Source organism: Microcaecilia unicolor, chromosome 2 (assembly GCF_901765095.1).
Source record: "Microcaecilia unicolor chromosome 2, aMicUni1.1, whole genome shotgun sequence".
NCBI lineage: Eukaryota > Metazoa > Chordata > Amphibia > Gymnophiona > Siphonopidae > Microcaecilia > Microcaecilia unicolor.
This window is the reverse complement of record NC_044032.1, coordinates 255,544,361-255,563,976: the sequence shown is the minus strand read 5'-3', so window position 1 is coordinate 255,563,976 and position 19,616 is coordinate 255,544,361. Positions and strand designations below refer to the sequence as shown.

Here is a 19,616-nt window from a genome sequence, read left to right as displayed (position 1 = left end):
TTCTTTTGTCACTTTCTTTCTGGCCTTGTGTCTTTTGAGTATTCTCCTGCAGAACTCTCCTCCTCTCCCCAGTCTTTTCTTTTACTATCCTAAACCCTTCTCTCTCCCTCGTTCTTTCTGTCCACCATTTCCCTTGATCTCACTTTCCTGTTTCCTGTTCCTTAATCATGTGTCTCTTTGTCTCCTTTTTCCATCTCACTACACCTCTTTCTTTCTTTACTTTTCACTTTGTCTGTTGTCTCATCGTGTCCTTTTCTTCTCCTTTAAGCAAACAGGAGCCCAGTCTTCCCTTCCCTATCTTCCAGGTGATATTGATTATCTTGGCCTTACAATGGTCTTCCTAGAGGTATCATTAATCATTGACTTGGCCCAGGTAGGAGTGTCTAGGTAACGGGTCCAAGTCCACCTCTCCCAACTCAGAAAATGGCAATTGTGCGGGGTGAGACAGCAGTTCCGAAGGAAAATCAGGCTCAGGACCCTTGGCCAGGGAAGAAAGACATTCCCTCAAATACAAGAAGGAAGCCAAGCAATCAGAAGTTCTCTGCCCTCCCCAGCACAGAGTTGAACAATGAGAGCGTCTGAAATCTTATGAAACAGATGTTTCTCAATAAACATGAGAGTGAATGTGTGCAAAGTGCACAGAAAGGCAAACACAGGTATTGTCAGATGTCTGCTCATATATATGAAAATATAGGGAGACATGCAAGACAGATGTTTAGAAGAGGGTGTGCATATGTAAGGGAATTATTTCAATATTCTTTCTTTCAACCTATTTTCTAGTCTCCCCTTCTAGGTTCTCTGGTAATGTTTTTCATTTGTCTATCTGGTCAACAACTGCAATTAAAAGTGTCTATTTCTTCTTATAAAGGCTGTTGAAAAGAGCAAGGGAGGGGAGGTCTAGTTTGCTCTCAGTTTCTTGGTTGTTCCACTCCAAAAGATTTTCACCAGTGAAAAATCCACCCAGCTCTGGAGTCATCCTGCCATTGCCTGGTTGCTGCATAGATTGTGTAATTCTTTCTTGTAATTCTCACTTGTAGAACACAGAAAAAATATCTGCACGCTTGTAATTCAGACAGTTTACACTAAATCTGATCTTGCTACAGAGTTAAGAGAGCAGCCAGAGAGTGTTTTAATCCCCTTCCCATCCCTCCATCCAAGGACTCTTAAAAGCATCTCCTGTGGTGTCAAGGAAAAGAAAAAGCACAAACTGTGAGAACATGTCTTTTTTTTTATTATTATTATTATTTTTTTTTTTTTTAAAGGCGCTCTTTTCTGGAGTTCTACATTGTAACCACAGATTGGTGAATGGACAGTAAACATGATTGGGTGCTCCTGGTTTCTCCAGGGCAGAAGCATAACACTGGTCCTTGTCTAGGAGGTCCTGTATCAGCAGAAGGTAGCATCCCTCTCCTCCTAGTTCCCCATCACCAGCTCTTGAACATTATTCTTCCACTCCATGATCAGAGAGGTAGCAACAGCTACAGAGGGAGACCTCCACTGCTCTTCAAACACAAATCTAGTTCCCTGTACACCACCCCCAAGTCAATCAATCAGTCTCTCCCCAGAGCAGATTTCCCCTTTGTGTCTGCATTCTCACATGTTACAGTCTGTGCAGTACCCAAGGGAGGGATAAAGAGAGACACTAATTATTCCAGGCCTGTTCACGTTCAGGGACAGCATAGCCTTGTCACATTCTTTTTCTTTTCCTTTCCAACTCTCTCTTCAGAGCAGACACCTAAATGCACAAAGTTTTCTCTTTACAACACTGCTGGGGCTAGTTCAGTCTGAATACTCACAATAAAAAAATTGTCACAAAACAAGGATCCAACATGAATCTTCCCAAAATGAAGAGGGCAGCAGTGGGGGAGAGGAGCAGGTGCCTGCTGATTTCTAATGGTCAGGTAAAGCCCTCAGACTTCCTGATCCCAGTTAGACAGGATCAGAAGATGGATGGCACCCACTATGAAACATTCAGGGACAGCATAGCCTTTCCATGTTATTTTTCTTTCCAACTCTCTCTTCAGAACAGACACCTACATGCACAAATCTTTCTCTTTACAACACTGCTGGGCCATGTCCAAGGCTGAATACTCAGAATAAAAAATTGTTGTGAAACAAGGATCCAACATAAGCCTTCCCAAAATGAAGAGGGCATCACTGGGGAAAGGGGGGGGGGGAACAGAGGAGCAGGTGACTGCTGATTTCTAATGGTCAGGTAAACCCTCAGTCTTCCTGGCCCCAGTCAGGTAGGCAGCACCCCCTATGAAACATTCACATGTGAGTAAAAATTCCAGCCCCAAGAGACAGAAGAGGGAGAAGGGGGATCCATTTTGGGAAGCAGAGGTTGTGGAGACTAGGGAAAAAGCTGCAAGAGGGGGAGCCTTTTCCATTACACTACTGTAAAACGCCACTTTTTGCTTATTATCCACCCCCACAGTCTTAATGTTGATAGCTTTGCTCAGTACAGGACCCCCTCCTCTTCTTTATCCAGAATCAGCTAATCAGGCGGTAGAAAACCCAGCAGCCGAAGGTGACCCAATGGCTGGCCCAGCTCAGTTCTGACCATTTATGGATAGTGTGGGACATCCCGTAGCCCTAGAAGGAGTGAGAAAAGAGAAATAGCAGATGAAAAATTACTCCCCCATCCACCAAATACCCAGTACAGGGCACATACCCATACATACACACAGAGAAAACCACAAATCCTAATGTTTCAATAACATTACTACCCATACAGGTTCACTCCAAACTTCTGCAGGAGACTAAGGCTATAGTCACTGAATGAGCTACAAACCATCAGAGTGCTGGAGCCATGTGCTCCCTCTGTTCTGTCAGACTGCCATGCGATTGCATATGACTCTGATGGGGCAAGACCATTCAGCTCCAATTTTGCAGGGATGCGTAAGAACATAAAAAACTGCCATACCAGATCAGACCATCCAGCCCAACATCCTTACTCCAGCCCAGGATAATCCAGGCTACAAGTAACTGGCAGGAGCGCAAACTGCAGATACATCCAAGGTGGCTCATACACAGGGATAGGCAGGATAAAGAGACAAACTACTAACAGAAATTAAAAAGGCTAATGAACTTCATAACACAATAATGGCAGATTTCAATAGGAGATTTCAGTTAACTCAATTTATTTGTATATATCCCTGCTGCCCACCATCCCCTTCCAATCAGCAGCAATTTACAATGCAATAATATATCCAATTAAACCTGCCAGTGGCTGATATTCACTTTGGAATACAGTATGCATGCCATGATCTTTCTCCCTCTGTCTTGTGGCTTTCTGGTGCTCTTACCTGCTCCTCTGTGGAGTCCTCTGTGTCCACGTCAAACAGAGACCCAAGGTAGGTCAAATGGAAGACTGCTAGGACCCCAAAGAGAACATTAACAGCCCGCACCCAGAGATTCTGGAGAGAAACAGCAGAGAAAGATGCAGGAGTTTAACAAAGGCTTATATAAAACAAACATTTTCATGAACCCGACTGCCAGATTTAGCTGAAAATTGATAATATAGAATCACACATTTATTCTCTGTACTGCAATATATATAATTTCATGATAACGCATGGGTTAAGTGGATTGTACGGTACAAGATATATATCATGTAGTGCTTCTTGGATAACCACACAGGTCTCTAGCAGCAAAAACAACTCAGACAGCTTAGGAAGTGGTTTGTACCCCAGAGTATCAGTTAGCCTATAAGGCACTTTAGAGTGGTAATGGTTTTGTAGATGATATCTCATACAGTATATGCAGGGGTTTCACTATAATCTAGTCACGAGGAGAATTTAAGTGAAATCTTTTCACTTGACAGGCTCTATTTCTTTTTTTTTTTTTTTTTTTTTAACTGTCTAACTGTAGTGGTGGCCGCTCTCCATGCTAGCAGCTTCTTCACACCCTACCATAGGGTTGCCAAATTGAGAGTATTTGGTTGGCCTTATCAGTTTTGATTAAGGAGGCCAGCAGGACCTTTACACCTAGTAGTCAGAGTTAAGGTACATGTACTAAGTAAGAAAAATGGTCTCCAGTCTCTCACCAACCACCATCGCTTTGATAGCTGGGCTAGATGGAAGGGAACAGGCGTTTAAAGTGAGAAAAGCCTTAAGTAGTTGTAAATAAGCCCAGTAGAGACTGGATTATATGTAGTCAGAGGAACCCCCACCCCATTACTGGTCAAGAACACTCCTAGTAGAGAAAGCAACTTAGACTTCTCACCGTCTTATGCTGATGAGAACAGCCAGGCAGGCAGCGCTTCGAGAGGATGCAGGCACTGAAGATGGCAGCGAGTTGCTTGCGGAGAACTGAGATAAAGCAAGAAAATAGAGAATGTTAGGTCTTCAACCCAAATTCCTTCCCTTCTTTCAATCCTCCCCACTCTCCAGTGAGCTCTCTAATGGTGATATGCATGAGAGGTTTGTAAACATTACTGTAAAATGCATCCAACTCTTACAATGCATGCTTAGCAATGCACTCCCACCTCTTAAAAATGAGGATTCAAACTCTGATTTAGTATTACAGTATGTTAGACGTTTAAAAAAATTTAGGAATGAAATTAGGGATACAAAAATAGGAAAATTTAAAAGAGATGAGGCACACTACACCAAAGGTCCGATATACCCTTTTGCTAAATGTCGATCATATACAGAAAGGTAAAATTATGTATAATCATACCTGATAATTTTCTTTCCATTAATCATAGCTGATCAATCCATAGACTGGTGGGTTGTGTCCATCTACCAGCAGGTGGAGATAGAGAGCAAATTTTTGCCTCCCTATATGTGGTCATGTGCTGCCGGAAACTCCTCAGTATGTCGATATCAAAGCTCCATCCGCAGGACTCAGCACTTAGAGAATTACACCCACGAAGGGACACTCTGCCCAGCTCACCACCGCCGAAACGGGGGAGGGGAATTAACCCAGCTCATCCCCACACAAGTGGGGGAGGGGAATCCGTCCAGCTCATCCCCGCGGAGCGGGGGAGGGACACCACACCCGCCGATGCGGGGGGATCTGGCTTATCCTGCAACCGCAACCGCGGGAGGAGCTGACTGACCCTAACACCGCCGAAGCGGGAGGGGTACAAAGCTGCCCTACAGCCGCACGAAGCGGGAGGGAGTGCCGGCAGAATTTATGTCTCAATCCAGCCCCGTAAAACGGAGGGGAGAGGAATGCAGCAGCTCACTGTAACACAAACTCGTCTCAACTCTTGAAGAATCCAAGTGAAAGAAGAACTTGAACACGAAGTCCTCCTGAAGTAACTGAAGGCTAAACTTGAACCTAAAATTCAACCAGAATATAAACAGTACAGATATCTGGGAGGGGCTATGGATTGATCAGCTATGATTAATGGAAAGAAAATTATCAGGTATGATTATACATAATTTTACCTTCCATATCATCAAGCTGATCAATCCATAGACTGGTGGGATGTACCGAAGCAGTACTCACCCAGGGCGGGACATAGAAATCCCTGACCTCAACACTGAAGCTCCAAACCGGGCCTCCGCCCGTGCAGCCACAGTCAAACGGTAATGCTTGGAGAATGTATGAGCCGAAGCCCCGTTGCCGCCTTGCATATCTCTTCCAAGGAGACGGATCCGGCCTCTGCCATCGAGGCCGCCTGAGCTCTCGTGGAGTGAGCCTTCAGCTGGATAGGCGGCACCTTCCCCGCGGCCACATAAGCCGCTGCAATGGCTTCCTTGACCCATCTTGCCACTGTAGGCTTAGCAGCCTGCAGACCCTTACGAGGACCTGCAAACAGGACAAACAGATGATCCGATTTCCGGAAATCATTGGTCACTTCCAAGAATCTGATGATGACTCGTCTCACATCCAGATATTCAAGAGCAGAGTACTCCTCTGGGTAGTCCTCCCTACGAAAGGAAGGGAGACAGAGCTGCTGATTCACATGGAAGCGAGAAACAATCTTGGGCAGGAAGGAAGGCACTGTGCGAATAGTCACTCCTGCCTCAGTGAACTGCAGAAAAGGCTCTCGACATGAGAGCGCCTGGAGCTCGGAAACTCTTCTGGCTGAAGTGATAGCCACCAAAAAGACTGCTTTCAACGTCAGGTCTTTCAGAGATGCCCTCGACAAGGGTTCAACAGGCGGCTTCTGCAATGCTCTTATCACCAGGTTGAGATTCCACGCAGGCACCACTGAGTGCAGAGGAGGGCGCAGGTGATTAACTCCCTTGAGAAAGCGCACCACATCTGGCTGCGAAGCCAGGGAAGCACCCTTCAGGCGGCCCCTGAAGCAAGCCAGAGCCGCTACCTGGACTTTAAGGGAACTGAGCGACAGGCCTTTCTCCAGACCTTCTTGCAGGAACGCCAACACTGAAGAAATTGGAGCAGTGAAGGGAGAAAGTGAGCCTGCTTCACACCATGCTGCAAAGATACGCCAAACCCTGGCGTAAGCAGTAGAAGTAGAGCGCTTCCTCGCTCTCAGCATAGTGGCGATGACCTTGTCTGAGAAGCCCTTCTTCCTCAGACGCTGCCGCTCAATAGCCAGGCCGTAAGACCAAAGGGAGAGGGATCCTCCATCACCACGGGACCCTGATGTAACAGGCCCTGCTCCACTGACAGCCGCAGAGGATCGTCGACTGAGAGCCTGATCAAGTCCGCATACCAGGGACGTCTGGGCCAATCCGGACCCACCAGGATTACCCTGCCGGGATGCTTTGCCACCCGGTCTAGCACCCTGCCCAACATGGGCCAGGGCGGGAACACATAGAGGAGCTCTTGTGTCGGCCACTGTTGGAGAAGAGCATCTACTCCCAGGGATCGAGGGTCCCGTCCTCTGCTGAAAAAAGCGCGGCACTTGGCAATTGGCCGATGACGCCATCAGATCTAGGCTCGGCTGGCCCCAGCGCTTCGTGATGTCCAAGAACGCCTGAGCAGATAGTTGCCACTCTCCGGGCTCCAAGGTATGGTGACTGAGAAAGTCCGCCTTGACATTCATGACTCCGGCAATGTGGGCCGCTGAAAGCTGCTCCAGGTTCGCTTCCGCCCACTGGCAAAGACTCATAGCCTCCTTGGCTAGAGGGGCGCTCTTGGTACCTCCCTGGCGGTTGATATAGGCCACAGCCGTGGCATTGTCCGACAGGACCCGTACAGGCTACAACACCAGTACCGGGATGAACTCCAATAACACCAACCGAATGGCTCTGAGTTCCAGGAGGTTGATAGACCACTTGCCTCTGCAGGAGACTAGAGCCCCTGCGCTGTCCTTCCCAAGCAGTGGGCTCCCCAGCCCATCAAAGAGGCGTCTGTCGTGACGACAATCCACTCCGGGGTCACCAGAGGCAATCCTGCAGACAACTTGTCTGTCTGCGTCCACCAGCTCAGCGCCTTGCGCACTGCTGGGTCCACGGAAAGGCGCACAGCATAATCCTCCGACATCGGAGTCCAGCGCAGCAGCAGAGATAGCTGTAGTGGTCTCATATGAGCCCTGGCCCAGGGCACTACTTCCATCGTGGCCGTCATAGAGCCCAACAGCTGCACGTAGTCCCAAGCCCGAATAGGAGAGGCTACTAGGAACTAGTCCACCTGAGCCTGAAGCTTGACAATCCGATTGTCTGGCAGGAACACTCTGCCCACTTGGGTGTCGAATCGAACTCCCAGATACTCCAGGGACTGAGTCGGGCGCAGCCGGCTCTTCTTCCAGTTGATGATCCATCCCAGGGAGCTCACCAGAGCAACTACCCGGTCCATAGCTTTGCCGCACTCTGCATAAGAGGGGGCTCGGATCAACCAGTCGTCCAGATAAGGATGGACTTGTACTCCTTCCTTTAGCAGGAAGGCCGCTATGACCCCCATTACTTTGGAAAAGGTCCGCGGAGCAGTAGCCAACCCGAAAGGGAGGGCTCTGAACTGGAAGTGTCGTCTCAGGACTGTAAAACGCAGAAAGCGTTGGAGAGGAGGCCAGATGGGAATATGCAGGTACGCTTCCTTGATGTCCAAGGAAGCCAAGAACTCTCCTGCCTTCACTGCCGCTATAACAGAGCGGAGAGTCTCCATGCGAAAGTGCCTCACTTTCCAGGCCCGATTGACCCCTTTGAGGTCGAGGATAGGCCGGACAGAACCTCCTTTCTTTGGAACCACAAAGTAAATGGAGTAACGTCCCTTGCCAATCTGATTTTTTGGCACCGGAACGACCGCACCCAGGCGGATCAGGTTGTCCAAGGTCTGCTGCACTGCCACAGCTTGACCGGAGACTTGCAGGGAGAGAGTACAAACCCGTCTCTTAAGGGTTGGCAGAACTCTAGCTTGTAGCCGTCTCTGATGACTTCCAGCACCCACGCGTCTGAAGTTATAGTGGTCCACTCGCCCAGAAACGAGGACAGCCGTCCTCCAATCTGCACTGGGGCGTGGACCAAGGCCCCGTCATTGGGTACGAGACCCTGGGGGAGGACCGGAGGGAGCACCTCCGGGACGGCGGTCTCTGCGAAAGGAATGCTGCTTGGGGGAGAAATTCCTCTTGAAGGAAGAGGGGGCAGAGGAACCCGACTTGCCCGGGCGGTACCGACGGGCTTCCAGCAACCGTCCTCTGGAGGTACCGGGACGAGTACTAGCCCGAGCCCTGACCTCTGGTAATTTCTTGCCCTTAGACGTGCCGAGATCGGTCACGATTTTGTCCAGCTCGACCCCAAAGAGCAGCTTGCCTTTAAAAGGCAATCTAGCCAGGCGGGATTTAGAGGCGTGGTCAGCAGACCAATGTTTCAGCCAAAGCCACCGCCGCGCAGAGACTGTCTGAGCCATGCCCTTAGCTGAGGCTCTCAAGACATCATACAGCAAGTCTGCCAAATAGGCTAAGCCCGATTCCAGGGCCGGCCAATCAGCCCTCAAGGAAAGATCCGAGGGGGAAGCCCGCTGCACCATAGTCAGGCACGCCCTGGCCACATAGGAGCCGCAAACTGAGGCCTGCAAACTTAACGCAGCTGCCTCAAAGGACGACCTTAAGGCCGCCTCCAATCTTCTGTCTTGGGCGTCCTTTAGGGCCGTGCCACCTTCCACCGGCAACGCCGTTTTCTTAGTCACCGCAGTGATTAAAGAATCCACGGTAGGCCACAGATAGGCCTCACGTTCACTCACAGCCAAAGGATAGAGGCGGGACATAGCCCTAGCCACTTTAAGGCTCGTTTCCGGGACATCCCATTGAGCCGCAATTAAGGTGTGCATGGCATCATGCACGTGGAAGGATCTAGGCGGGCGCTACGTCCCCAGCATAATGGCAGAGCCAACAGGGGCTGAGGGAGAGACGTCCTCCGGAGAGGAAATCTTCAAAGTGTCCATGGCCTGTAACAACAGGTTGGGCAAATCCTCTGGGCTAAAAAGCCGCGCTGCAGAGGGGTCATCCGCTCCATCCGAGCGGGGATCTATCTCCTCCAAGGAATCCGCAAAGGACCGTTGGGAGACCTCAGACACGCTGCCCTCATCTACATCGGAGGAGACAAAGTCCTCCAAGGCCTGGAAATCAACCCGAGGGCATTTACCTCTGGGAACCTCAACCTCTTATCAGAAGAGGGAGCAGGGGCAGCGTTTTGCATGAGGAAAGCCTGATGCAGCAGCAAAACAAACTCGGGGGAGAAACCCCCCAGACTGTGCACTTCCGCAGCCTGGGCAACAGCCCTAGACGCACTCTCAACCGGCGCTCGCAATAGCGGGGGAGAGACATGCTGCGCATCCAAAATGGCGTCCGGCGCGAAACTCCGCGAAGGAGCCGCGCGGGAAGAACGGCGCTTAACTTTAGCCGCTTTTGTGCCGTCGCCCAAATTAAGGGCGTTCATGGCATTAATGTCTCCAACCTCAAGGGCGGCCCATGAAGAAGCCGTCCGAGCCGCGTGGCCGGCCAAGATGGCGGAGGCGAGGAGCGGGGGATGGGCGTTTATGGCGGGAAAAAACCGCCACGCCGGAGGAACGACCGGGACTTCATCGGTCACTAAACTGTCACCCATCAAGGGCGAATCAGGTTGTAAAACCCCCGCATCCCCTCTAGAAGCGCTCCAGCGATCCGGGGAGCGACCCTTTGCGCCCTCGCCCTCCGACGCCATTGCCACGAGGAGAAGAATCGGGGAACCCCCTGCCCGCTATAAAAAGGTAAAATTACCTGCTTGCCGCTCCGAGCTGTAACGAACTGGTGTCCCAGTGAGTAGCTGCAATGAACGTTTAAAGAAACGTCGAATTAAACGCCTTTAAAGACGTTTAAAATTTTTTTTTTTTTTTTTTTTTTAAACGGAGCCAGCGGGAGGGGGGAGAAAAGGAGGGACCTGGCACCACCAGGTTTGCACTTGCTCAAAAGAGCCCTCAACCCCAGGCCTCAACAAAACCTAAGGATTAGGCTTGGAGGCCTAGCCAGAGCTGCTGCTGTGTGTGACCACCACCTGCTGAGATAGAGAACATACTGAGGAGTTTCCGGCAGCACATGACCACATATAGGGAGGCAAAAATTTGCTCTCTATCTCCACCTGCTGGTAGATGGACACAACCCACCAGTCTATGGATTGATCAGCTTGATGATATGGAATCTGCAATTACAGCAAATGTGACACCAGAAGAGCAAATAAGGAAAAAAGAAAATAAATAAATAAACAAAAAATAAAAAGAGTATGCAGTGACTCGGGTGATTCTTACATTTCTCCATTTAGCAGTCCCATGACTACACCATTGCCAGGCCCCTCCAAGTCTTTATTTAGATTGCATCTGGCACAGAGAGGCTCTAAGGTCAGGCCCATTCCAGAAAGAGAACTGTTTTGCTTATCAGAGGTGTGGGGGGGGCACAAACAGGCCCTTTCAAGGCAGAGGCAGGGCTCCTGCCTGCAGACAGCTGGATATAGATAGACCCATTTTTAATTTATCAGACATCACACTCACAGACTCTGTCACACACACACACTCTCTCTCTCTCTCTCTCTCTCAAACATACACACTCCGAGGAAAACCTTGCTAGCGCCAGTTTCATTTCTGTGAGAAACAGGCCTTTTTTACTAGTTCATTAAGAAAAGGTATTCCATTTGTTCCATCAACCAGATATGATGCATTCCAAATGAGGATGAATCTTTTCTGGTTCATGTGTAAATGACAAATTATGCATTTTTTTTCCCAGGAGTGATACAACTCATAGTGATATATTGGTGGTTAAAAAACAAAACAAAAAAAAACCTTTAAGTGAATTCCCACTGGACTGGTCAATCCATTGTTACATGTATTTGATTTGCCAAATTGGAACAGAACAAAAAACAGCAGCTTTACAATCTTACAAGGAAGAACATACAGCAGTTTGGTCACTTGTAAACAACCCCCACATTGTCATTAAGCCTGCAGACAAGGGAGGTGGCATAGTGATCCAGAATAGCACTGCCTTTATCAGGGAGGTGGAAAGACAGCTCAATGATAGGGAGTACTATATTCCATTGGATTATGAACCTACACCAGAGGTACAGAAAGAAGTGGTGAATATAGCTGTCAAAGTCTGCTTTTTAACTCTCAAAGAGAGTGAATTATTGATTGTTAAAAAGTCAGTTATTCCTACTATATATAAATGTTACTCAAAATGGAGTGGAGGAGTGGCCTAGTGGTTAGGGTGGTGGACTTTGGGTCCTGGGGAACTAAGAAACTGAGTTCGATTCCCACTTCAGGCACAGACAGCTCCTTGTGACTCTGGGCAAGTCACTTAACCCTCCATTGCCCCATGTAAGCTGCATTGAGCCTGCCATGAGTGGGAAAGCACGGGGTACAAATGTAACAAAAAAAACCAAACCCATAAATCTTTGAGCAACCTTCCAGGCAGACCTATTGTGTCCGGAAATGGTTCAGTTCTTAAACCTTTATTGATTTTTGTTGATATTTTTTTACAACCTTATGTGCCTATGCTTTTCTTAGCTCATTTGTTAGAAACTCATCATATATGCTTTCTCTTTTGGACGAATTTGATGGTGATTTGTCCGAGGTAATACTGGTTATGTTAGATATTGAATCATTGTATGACAATATACCGCAGATTGAAGCTCTTTTAGTCAGTCATTGAAAAAACACTCATGGGCCGTACTACAAACCAGACATCATCCTAACCTTTGCAAGTATAGCCCTCACCATGAACTATTTTATGCTTCAGGAAGATTTTTATCACAAATCAAGGGAATGGCCATGGGCGCATCAGTGGCCCCCGACATTGTAAATTTGTATATGGCTAAGTTTGAGGATACATATTTACACCACCATCCATTCCAAGAGAATATCTGTTTATACAAAACATATATTGATATTTTTATACTATGGCAAAGGATGGAGGGTTTAAATGCTTTTCACATATGGCTAAATACAAACAACATAAATTTATAATTCAAAATGCAGTATGAGCATTATGAAAACCATTATCTGGATATTTTGATTAAAAAAGGCACCTATCAATTCACCACTACTTGTATTAAAAACCCACAGATAGGAATGCATTTTTACACTACACCAGTTTTCACCAAACGACACTCAAGAGAAAGATACCATTATGCCAATTTCTCAGATTAAGGAGAATCTGCACTGATTATGGTGAATCTAATAAATGGTTAAGAATCATGACACACAGATTCCAAAGCAGGGGATATCCTGAGTACACGAGAAGGGCTACCTAAGAGCAAAATCAAAGGATAGAAAGCCTTTTATTAGCCCCAACAGACAGGTCATCCACAGACATTGTTTGCACCTTGCGGTTTTCTCACTTGGCTAGTAATATACAGCAGGTGATCCGTAAACACTGGCACATCCTGGAGGAGCATCAATGTTTACAAAATAAGAAATTAGTAATTGGTTATTCAAGAGAGAAGAATCTAAAGGAGAAATTAGTCCCTTCTGCATTACCAGTGTTTCAGCTTGAAAGTAACCTAGTGGAGCATAAGGAACACACAAAATGCCGAAGATGAGGGAGGAAGTGACGTCATCGTCCGAGATGGTCGCATAGCTTCATTGCTCTGTCTCCCTATGCCCGTTTGCAGCGATTATAAGCAGCTCTGAATCAAAAATCAGGGAGTTCAGTGACTTCTGCACCCCAAGCAACGAAATCGCCATGAGTAAAACTGTCTCCGCCCGTAAAAAGGAACTTGAAAAATGGGAGAAAAGCGTGGGTGGAAAAGGTGCACACCGCCATGAATCTCCTGAACGGGCCTCACCTTCTGACTCAGACTCGGCCTTGTCCATGGCTGAAACCCGCTCCCCGCCATCGAAAAAGGGTATCTCTGGTGAACTTCGCAAATTTCTATCTAATATACAACATGAGATTAAGAACTCAAAAGATGAGATACTGGAGCGGATGGATACCTTGAGCTCAGAAATGCGGGAGCTGGGGGGCAGGTGGAAGAGGCCGAGGTTAAACTGGACGAGCACGCGGAACATCTGAACAGGCATGCAGAATTGATTCAGGGGCTGGAAAAACGCAACGCGGACCTTGAATATAAACTGGATGACCTAGAAAATAGGGGCCGGAGAAATAACTTACGATTTCGTGGAATACCAGAAGGAGGTGAGACCGAAGACGTGCCCCGGATTATCCAGTCCATATGCGCTACGTTGATGGGAGCTGACGCGGTTGAGGCGCCGGAAGAGTTGGACTGAGCGCATCGTGCCCTGGGCCCACAGAAAGCACAACAAACCAGGGACATAATAGTGCGCTTCCAGAAATATGAGGCTAAAGAAAGAATTTTGGCCCGAGCATGGAAATCAACAGACCTGGAATATGGAGGAGCTAAGGTTTCTGTCTATCAGGATCTCTCCCAATACACTCTCCAGCAGCGACGGCTGATGAGACCAGCCCTGGACATACTGGTTAAGAATCAACTGCAGTATAGATGGGGGTTCCCCTTCTCTCTGAACTTTGAGGTACAGGGTATAAAATGCAGAGCGCTAACTCTGGCAGAGGCGTGGGAAGCACTACTCAAAGGAGGGCTGGTGACGCAGCAGACTCCACCTGGGACAGTAGCACCAGTAACCAGAGCCAAGCTGCAAAAATGGAAGAGTGCCAGAATCCACCAAGCGCACTGCCTCCAAGCTCTGAGAGAGCGTTCTGGAGATGACCTGGTAACAGACTATCTGTGCTGCCCTAGGAATAGTGCAAGGGTCCGGTCATTACTTACCCTGCTGGGTCTGGTGAGACTGTGGATTGCTATCACATGACTTTAGGGTGTGTGTGTACTGACTACTTGGGACACGTATGTATGTATGGGGGAGGAGGGGAATGGGGGTATAAACTGGAAGGTATGCATTGTAAGGGACGATAAGGATAGCAAAGGAGGCGTAAGGAGGTACGGAATGTGCAGGAACTTAGAATGAATGACAGAAATTTGAGCTGATGACATCATGGGGGGGAGAGCGGGCTGGGGAGTTATCCGGGTGGTGGGTCATTTCTCTCTAATCCCACTTGGAGGAATTAATCTCTGGGTGGTGTAACTGTAAAGGGAAGGGGAGGTATAATGTGGAAGGGGGGAATAATGGGAGGAGGGGTGTGTGTGGGCGGAGGGACTGGCTCGAGCGGATGGGATTCCACAGGGACAGTGTATGCAGATGAACCTGTAATGTTGGAATGCCATGTTTACAACTGTATATAATGACTAAGACATGACCACAGACTTAAAGATATTATCTTATAATGTTAAAGGTTTGAATATGCCACAGAAGAGACATAAATTATTTAAGGAGCTACAGCACCACAGTCCCCATATAGTCCTCATGCAAGAAACACACTTAAGACGTAAGCATGAGAGGCTTCTTACTCATTCGGTGTTCCCGGTGGTCTACTGCGCTTCCCCCGAGGGTTCAAGGGCGGGTGGAGTTGCAGTACTGATGCATTCATCCTTGGCTGTACAGGTTATAAAGGTAAAAAAAAAAAGACCCGGGTGGGAGATTTATATTTCTACATATCAAAATAGACCAGGTGGACCTGACCTTGGCATCTGTCTATGCCCCAAATGTTGGACAGGTGGAGTTTTTTGAAAAGCTGAAACTGGCCTTGGCTGCCTTTGCTAGGGGAACATTGATTGTGGGGGGGGGGGGGGGGGGGGGGGGACTTTAACGCAGTGATGAATCCCAGCCTCGATCGATCGGGGCAACCCAAGTTAGATGGTACTAAAGACTCACAGGCGCTGGGTTCTCTAACACACTCCCTGGGTACCTTGGATCTGTGGAGATTGACACACATGAAGGACAGGGACTACACTTTCTATTCATCGGCGCATGGCACGTACTCACGTAATGACTACATTTTCCTAGACACAACTCTAGTGGAGTGGGGCCCCACGGCTGCAATAGGCAGTAAAACCCTGTCTGACCATGCCCCAGTTTGGGTGGTACTTCCAAAAATAAAGGTAGAATACAAGGATAAGAGATGGACACTTAACACCAGTTTACTACAAGATGGGGAGGTGGCTGAGGGGTATAGAACAGTAGTACACGAATATTTGGAGTTCAATAAGGAATCTGGGCCTGACCTCAGTGTGGTATGGGATGCGATGAAAGTAGTCACCAGGGGATACTTTTTGAAATTAGCTAGTAAGAGATCCAAAACATGCAAAGCTCAGATTAGGGAGTGTGTGGGCCTTATACACACCCTGGAGGCACAACACAAAGCAAATGGCTCTCAACAGACCTTACAAGAACTGAAAGACCAGCAAATGCTGCTTGACTCCATTTACACGGAGCAGCTTAGCCACTTGCACAACAGCAGAGGGTGGGGGCTCATGAATTCACAAATAAGGCGGGTCGCCTTCTGGCCATAAAGCTACGAAGGCAGAAAGTGGACCGTACAATCACACAGGTGCGCGATGGGGAGGGAGGCTTGATACGTACCTCAGCGGAAATTCGTAAGCGTTTTAGGGATTTTTATCAAGCTTTGTATGACCAGGAGATAAACCCTGCCGGGGACTCTGTGGCGGAGTACCTGGCGGACAGTGACCTCTCTCCATTGACTCTCCAGCAGCAGGCCCAACTAGATAGTCCTGTCACCCCGTTAGAAATACAGGAAGCTATTCGTAACTTACCGTCCTGTAAATCCCCAGGCTTGGACGGGCTCCCAAATGAATTTTACAAGATGTTTGCAAACGAATTGGCGCCACTTTTAGCGGACTTATTCAATCAAGTGGGAAGGGGGAAAGTACTGCCTCATTCCATGAGAGAAGCTTGGATAGCAGTTCTGCCCAAGCCGGATAAAGACCATACTGATTGTGGCTCCTACAGACCTATCTCAGTACTGAATTCTGATGTCAAAATTTTGGCCAAAGTTTTGGCCATTAGGCTGGCTCCGGTGCTCACGGTATTAATTCATCCTGACCAGGTGGCCTTCGTTGCGCACCGTAAGGCCATGGACAACATTAGACGAGTACTAGATCTCACGTACTTGGCCAAGCGAAGCCAAAGGCCACTGTGTCTTCTCAGTCTAGATGCCGAAAAGGCTTTTGATAGGGTACACTGGCCATTCACGTACAAGACATTGGAGGTGTTAGGCTTCGGGAGTCGGTTTAGAGGCTGGATACAGGCATTTTATGAATCTCCTAGGGCGTGTGTGAGAGTCAATGGAGGCAACTCAGAGCTATTTGCTCTGCACAGAGGAACTCGGCAGGGTTGCCCTCTGTCTCCTTTATTATTTGCAATGGTAATGGAGCCTCTTGCTTCTCGGATACGGTCAGATCCTGGTATCTTTGGTTTGGCCATAGAGGGCAGGGCTCACAAATTGGCTCTTTTTGCGGACGACGTTTTACTGTTCATTACTAGACCTTTGATATCGTTTCCTAATCTGTTGTGCACTATTGAAGAATATTCAGTAGTGTCGGGGTTCAAAGTTAATATGAATAAGTCGGAAGCCCTTAATGTCACACTGCTGGCTCCGGACGTGGACTCTTTGAAGACTTCTTTTCCTTTTCAGTGGGCCACCAAGCACATACGATACCTGGGGGTTAATCTGACCTCCGAATCGTCGGAGCTTTTTCAAGCTAACTATAAGGGGCTGGGACGGGACATTGCGGCGGACCTGGAACGATGGGGGGGACATGGTGTTTTCCTGGTTCGGAAGGATATAGTCAAAATGAAGGTGTTACCCCGTTTGCTCTACCTTTTTCAAGTGCTGCCTGTATTAATGCCCAGACGATATTTAGCAGCGCTGCAGGATAAAATAATGCGGTTCGTCTGGGCAGGAAAGCGACCACGCTTATCGCGTGCCTTACTATACCAAGATAAACGAAGGGGGGGGGGGGGGCTGGGGGTCCCGAACCTCATGTGGTATTATAGAGCGGCCCAAGGGAAAGTAGCGGTCGAGTGGTACCAAGAATACCCAGACAGGCAATGGGTCCACCTGGAGCAATACTCATTAGGGCAAACTCCTTTGGGAGCGCTAATGTGGATCCCAAAATCATTTAGGGCCCTGGGGGTGGGAGAATGTCCATCCATCGGGGTCACTCTACATTACTGGGATAGCCTCTTTCCTCAGAAGAAATGCACTCTCACTAGCTTATCTCCAATAGCATATAACCCTCTTTTTATGCCTGGAACTACACCAGGGATATTTACTCGAAGGTATGCCAAAGGTCTAAGAAACTGGGGCCAAATGTTTGAAGCAGAGCAATTACTCCCATTCCAAAGTTTGAAATCACAATATCCTGAAGTAGAGGAGGATACATATGCATACCTTCAGTTGGCCCACTTTCTCAAGACAGAGGCAGTGAGAGGGGTCATAAAGAGGGGGAAGTCTAGTTTGGAGGACATTTGTGAGAGGAGTATGTCCTCCAGTAGATTGATCAGCCGATTATATAAATGCATCAGTGCACAATCTCCTCGCTATTGCCTCCACAGGAAGAGCTGGAATAGCGAGCTGGGGATGGACCTAGGGGAGGTGGAGTGGGAAAAGATTGAAAGGAGGGCAGGAGGCGTGTCGGTTTATGCACCGCTAAAAGAGAATGCAGTAAAAGTTCTGTTCCGCTGGTACCTTACCCCGGCACGTCTCCAAAGAATATACATCCATCTGGTTCAGGATTGTGCTGGAGAGGGTGTGGCCAAAAAGGAACAATGGGGCATATATGGTGGACTTGTGGTAAAATTAAAGCTTACTGGAAAACAGTCCATAGTAGACTGCAGAGATGGGTAGGCTCCACTTTTAGGTGGGCCCCAGAAATTTTTCTGTTCTCTGTTAAGGTAGGAGGGTTAGCACCCAGCCAACAGTTTCTGGTGAGAATGGCAACTGGAGTAGCTAGACAGGTCTTAGCCTCTCACTGGAAGCAGAAGGGTGTACCCTCCATCAAGAGATGGATTTCCAAGTTGAAATATGTCTGTGAAATGGAAAGATTATTAGCAGAACATAAACGCAAGCTGACTCACTGGCAAGCTGTCTGGGGTACTTTCCTAGAACAGTACCCATAGTGAAGGGTGAAGGATCTCTGGACCCTGTGGACAGGCGTAGGCTGAGCCATACCTTTGAGGGAGGTGGGGGGGAGGTAGGGGGATTTAATAATTCTATAAAAACTTAAAAAATGTTGAAGTTCAATTGGTAAATTCTGTTGTGTGAAAAAAATTTCAGTTTTATGAATAGTGCAGATTGGAACTGTATTATCTTAATCCTCTTGCTAACACTTTGTACTGATGAAACGGTATGTCGATTTATTTGTTGAGTTTAATATTCAATAAAGACTTCTTGAAATGGAAAAAAAAATTTCAGAAGATGAGGTGTTTGTCCGCACTGTAACACCCGCATTCACAGTTCCCTCCATGCAGAGAGTTTAGACTACAATAGTCATAGTATTGAAAGACACCAAGACTTGACACAGCGGCCGTGTTTCGGCACTTAAGCACCTGCCTCAGGAGTCTTCAAATATAGTGAATGTGAATGTGTGTTCTTCATCCAATTCTACACTAGTGAAGACAGTGTTGCAAAACAGCACTGTGCTAAGGTGAAAAAAAACCCAAAACAAAACACTTTGATTCCTGTAGTGAATGCAAGTCACCATCGGACAATTCTGTTTGACTCTCAGAATTGTCCGATGTTGACTTTTTACTTTCACTACAGGAATCAAAGTGGGGTTTTTTCACCTTACCACAGTGTTGTTTTGCAACACTGTCTTCACTAGTGTAGAATTGGATGAACACTACACATTAATATACACCATATTTGCAGACGCCTGAGGCAAGCACTTGAGTGCCGAAACACAGCCACTGTGTTGAATCTTTTAATGTTTTTCAACAAATATACAAGAATCATCACTTCTCTCGTGTCTTTTGGAAGAACCTACCCACCCTACTCTTTGGTCTACGTGTATTATTCATGTCACATTTTTTATTTATACATTTTTTAAATATACTTATTAACAATGCATTTGTATTATATACATGTATTTGATTCAATGGCTCTGTGCTTTTTATTTACTCCATCTCTTCACATGTAACATTTATTTTATGCTTTTTTTTTTTTTTTAAGCTTATTATATGTATTTATGTATATTTTATAAAATTTGGCTTCTGCTACTTCATTTTGTTTGTGTGTAGACTGTATGACTCCTGAAACAGGCGGTTTATACGCCAAAACACAGCTACGATTCGAGTCTTCTTTCAGTTTGTGCGCCATTTTATACTACATTGTTTCATAA

General features: G+C 47.4%; 1 protein-coding gene across 1 annotated transcript in view; it reads right to left on the bottom strand.

Moving 5' to 3' along the window:
* Positions 1-1,266: 1,266 nt before the first annotated feature.
* Positions 1,267-19,616, bottom strand: part of PORCN (porcupine O-acyltransferase) — a 53,827-nt gene continuing 35,477 nt past the window's right edge. The window contains exons 11-13 of the mRNA XM_030193959.1: positions 4,228-4,313; positions 3,309-3,419; positions 1,267-2,595 (exon numbers count right to left, since the gene is read on the bottom strand). Of these exons, the coding sequence (XP_030049819.1) occupies positions 2,494-2,595; positions 3,309-3,419; positions 4,228-4,313 (299 nt within the window). The 3' untranslated portion in view covers positions 1,267-2,493. The remainder of the gene's footprint in view (positions 2,596-3,308; positions 3,420-4,227; positions 4,314-19,616) is intronic.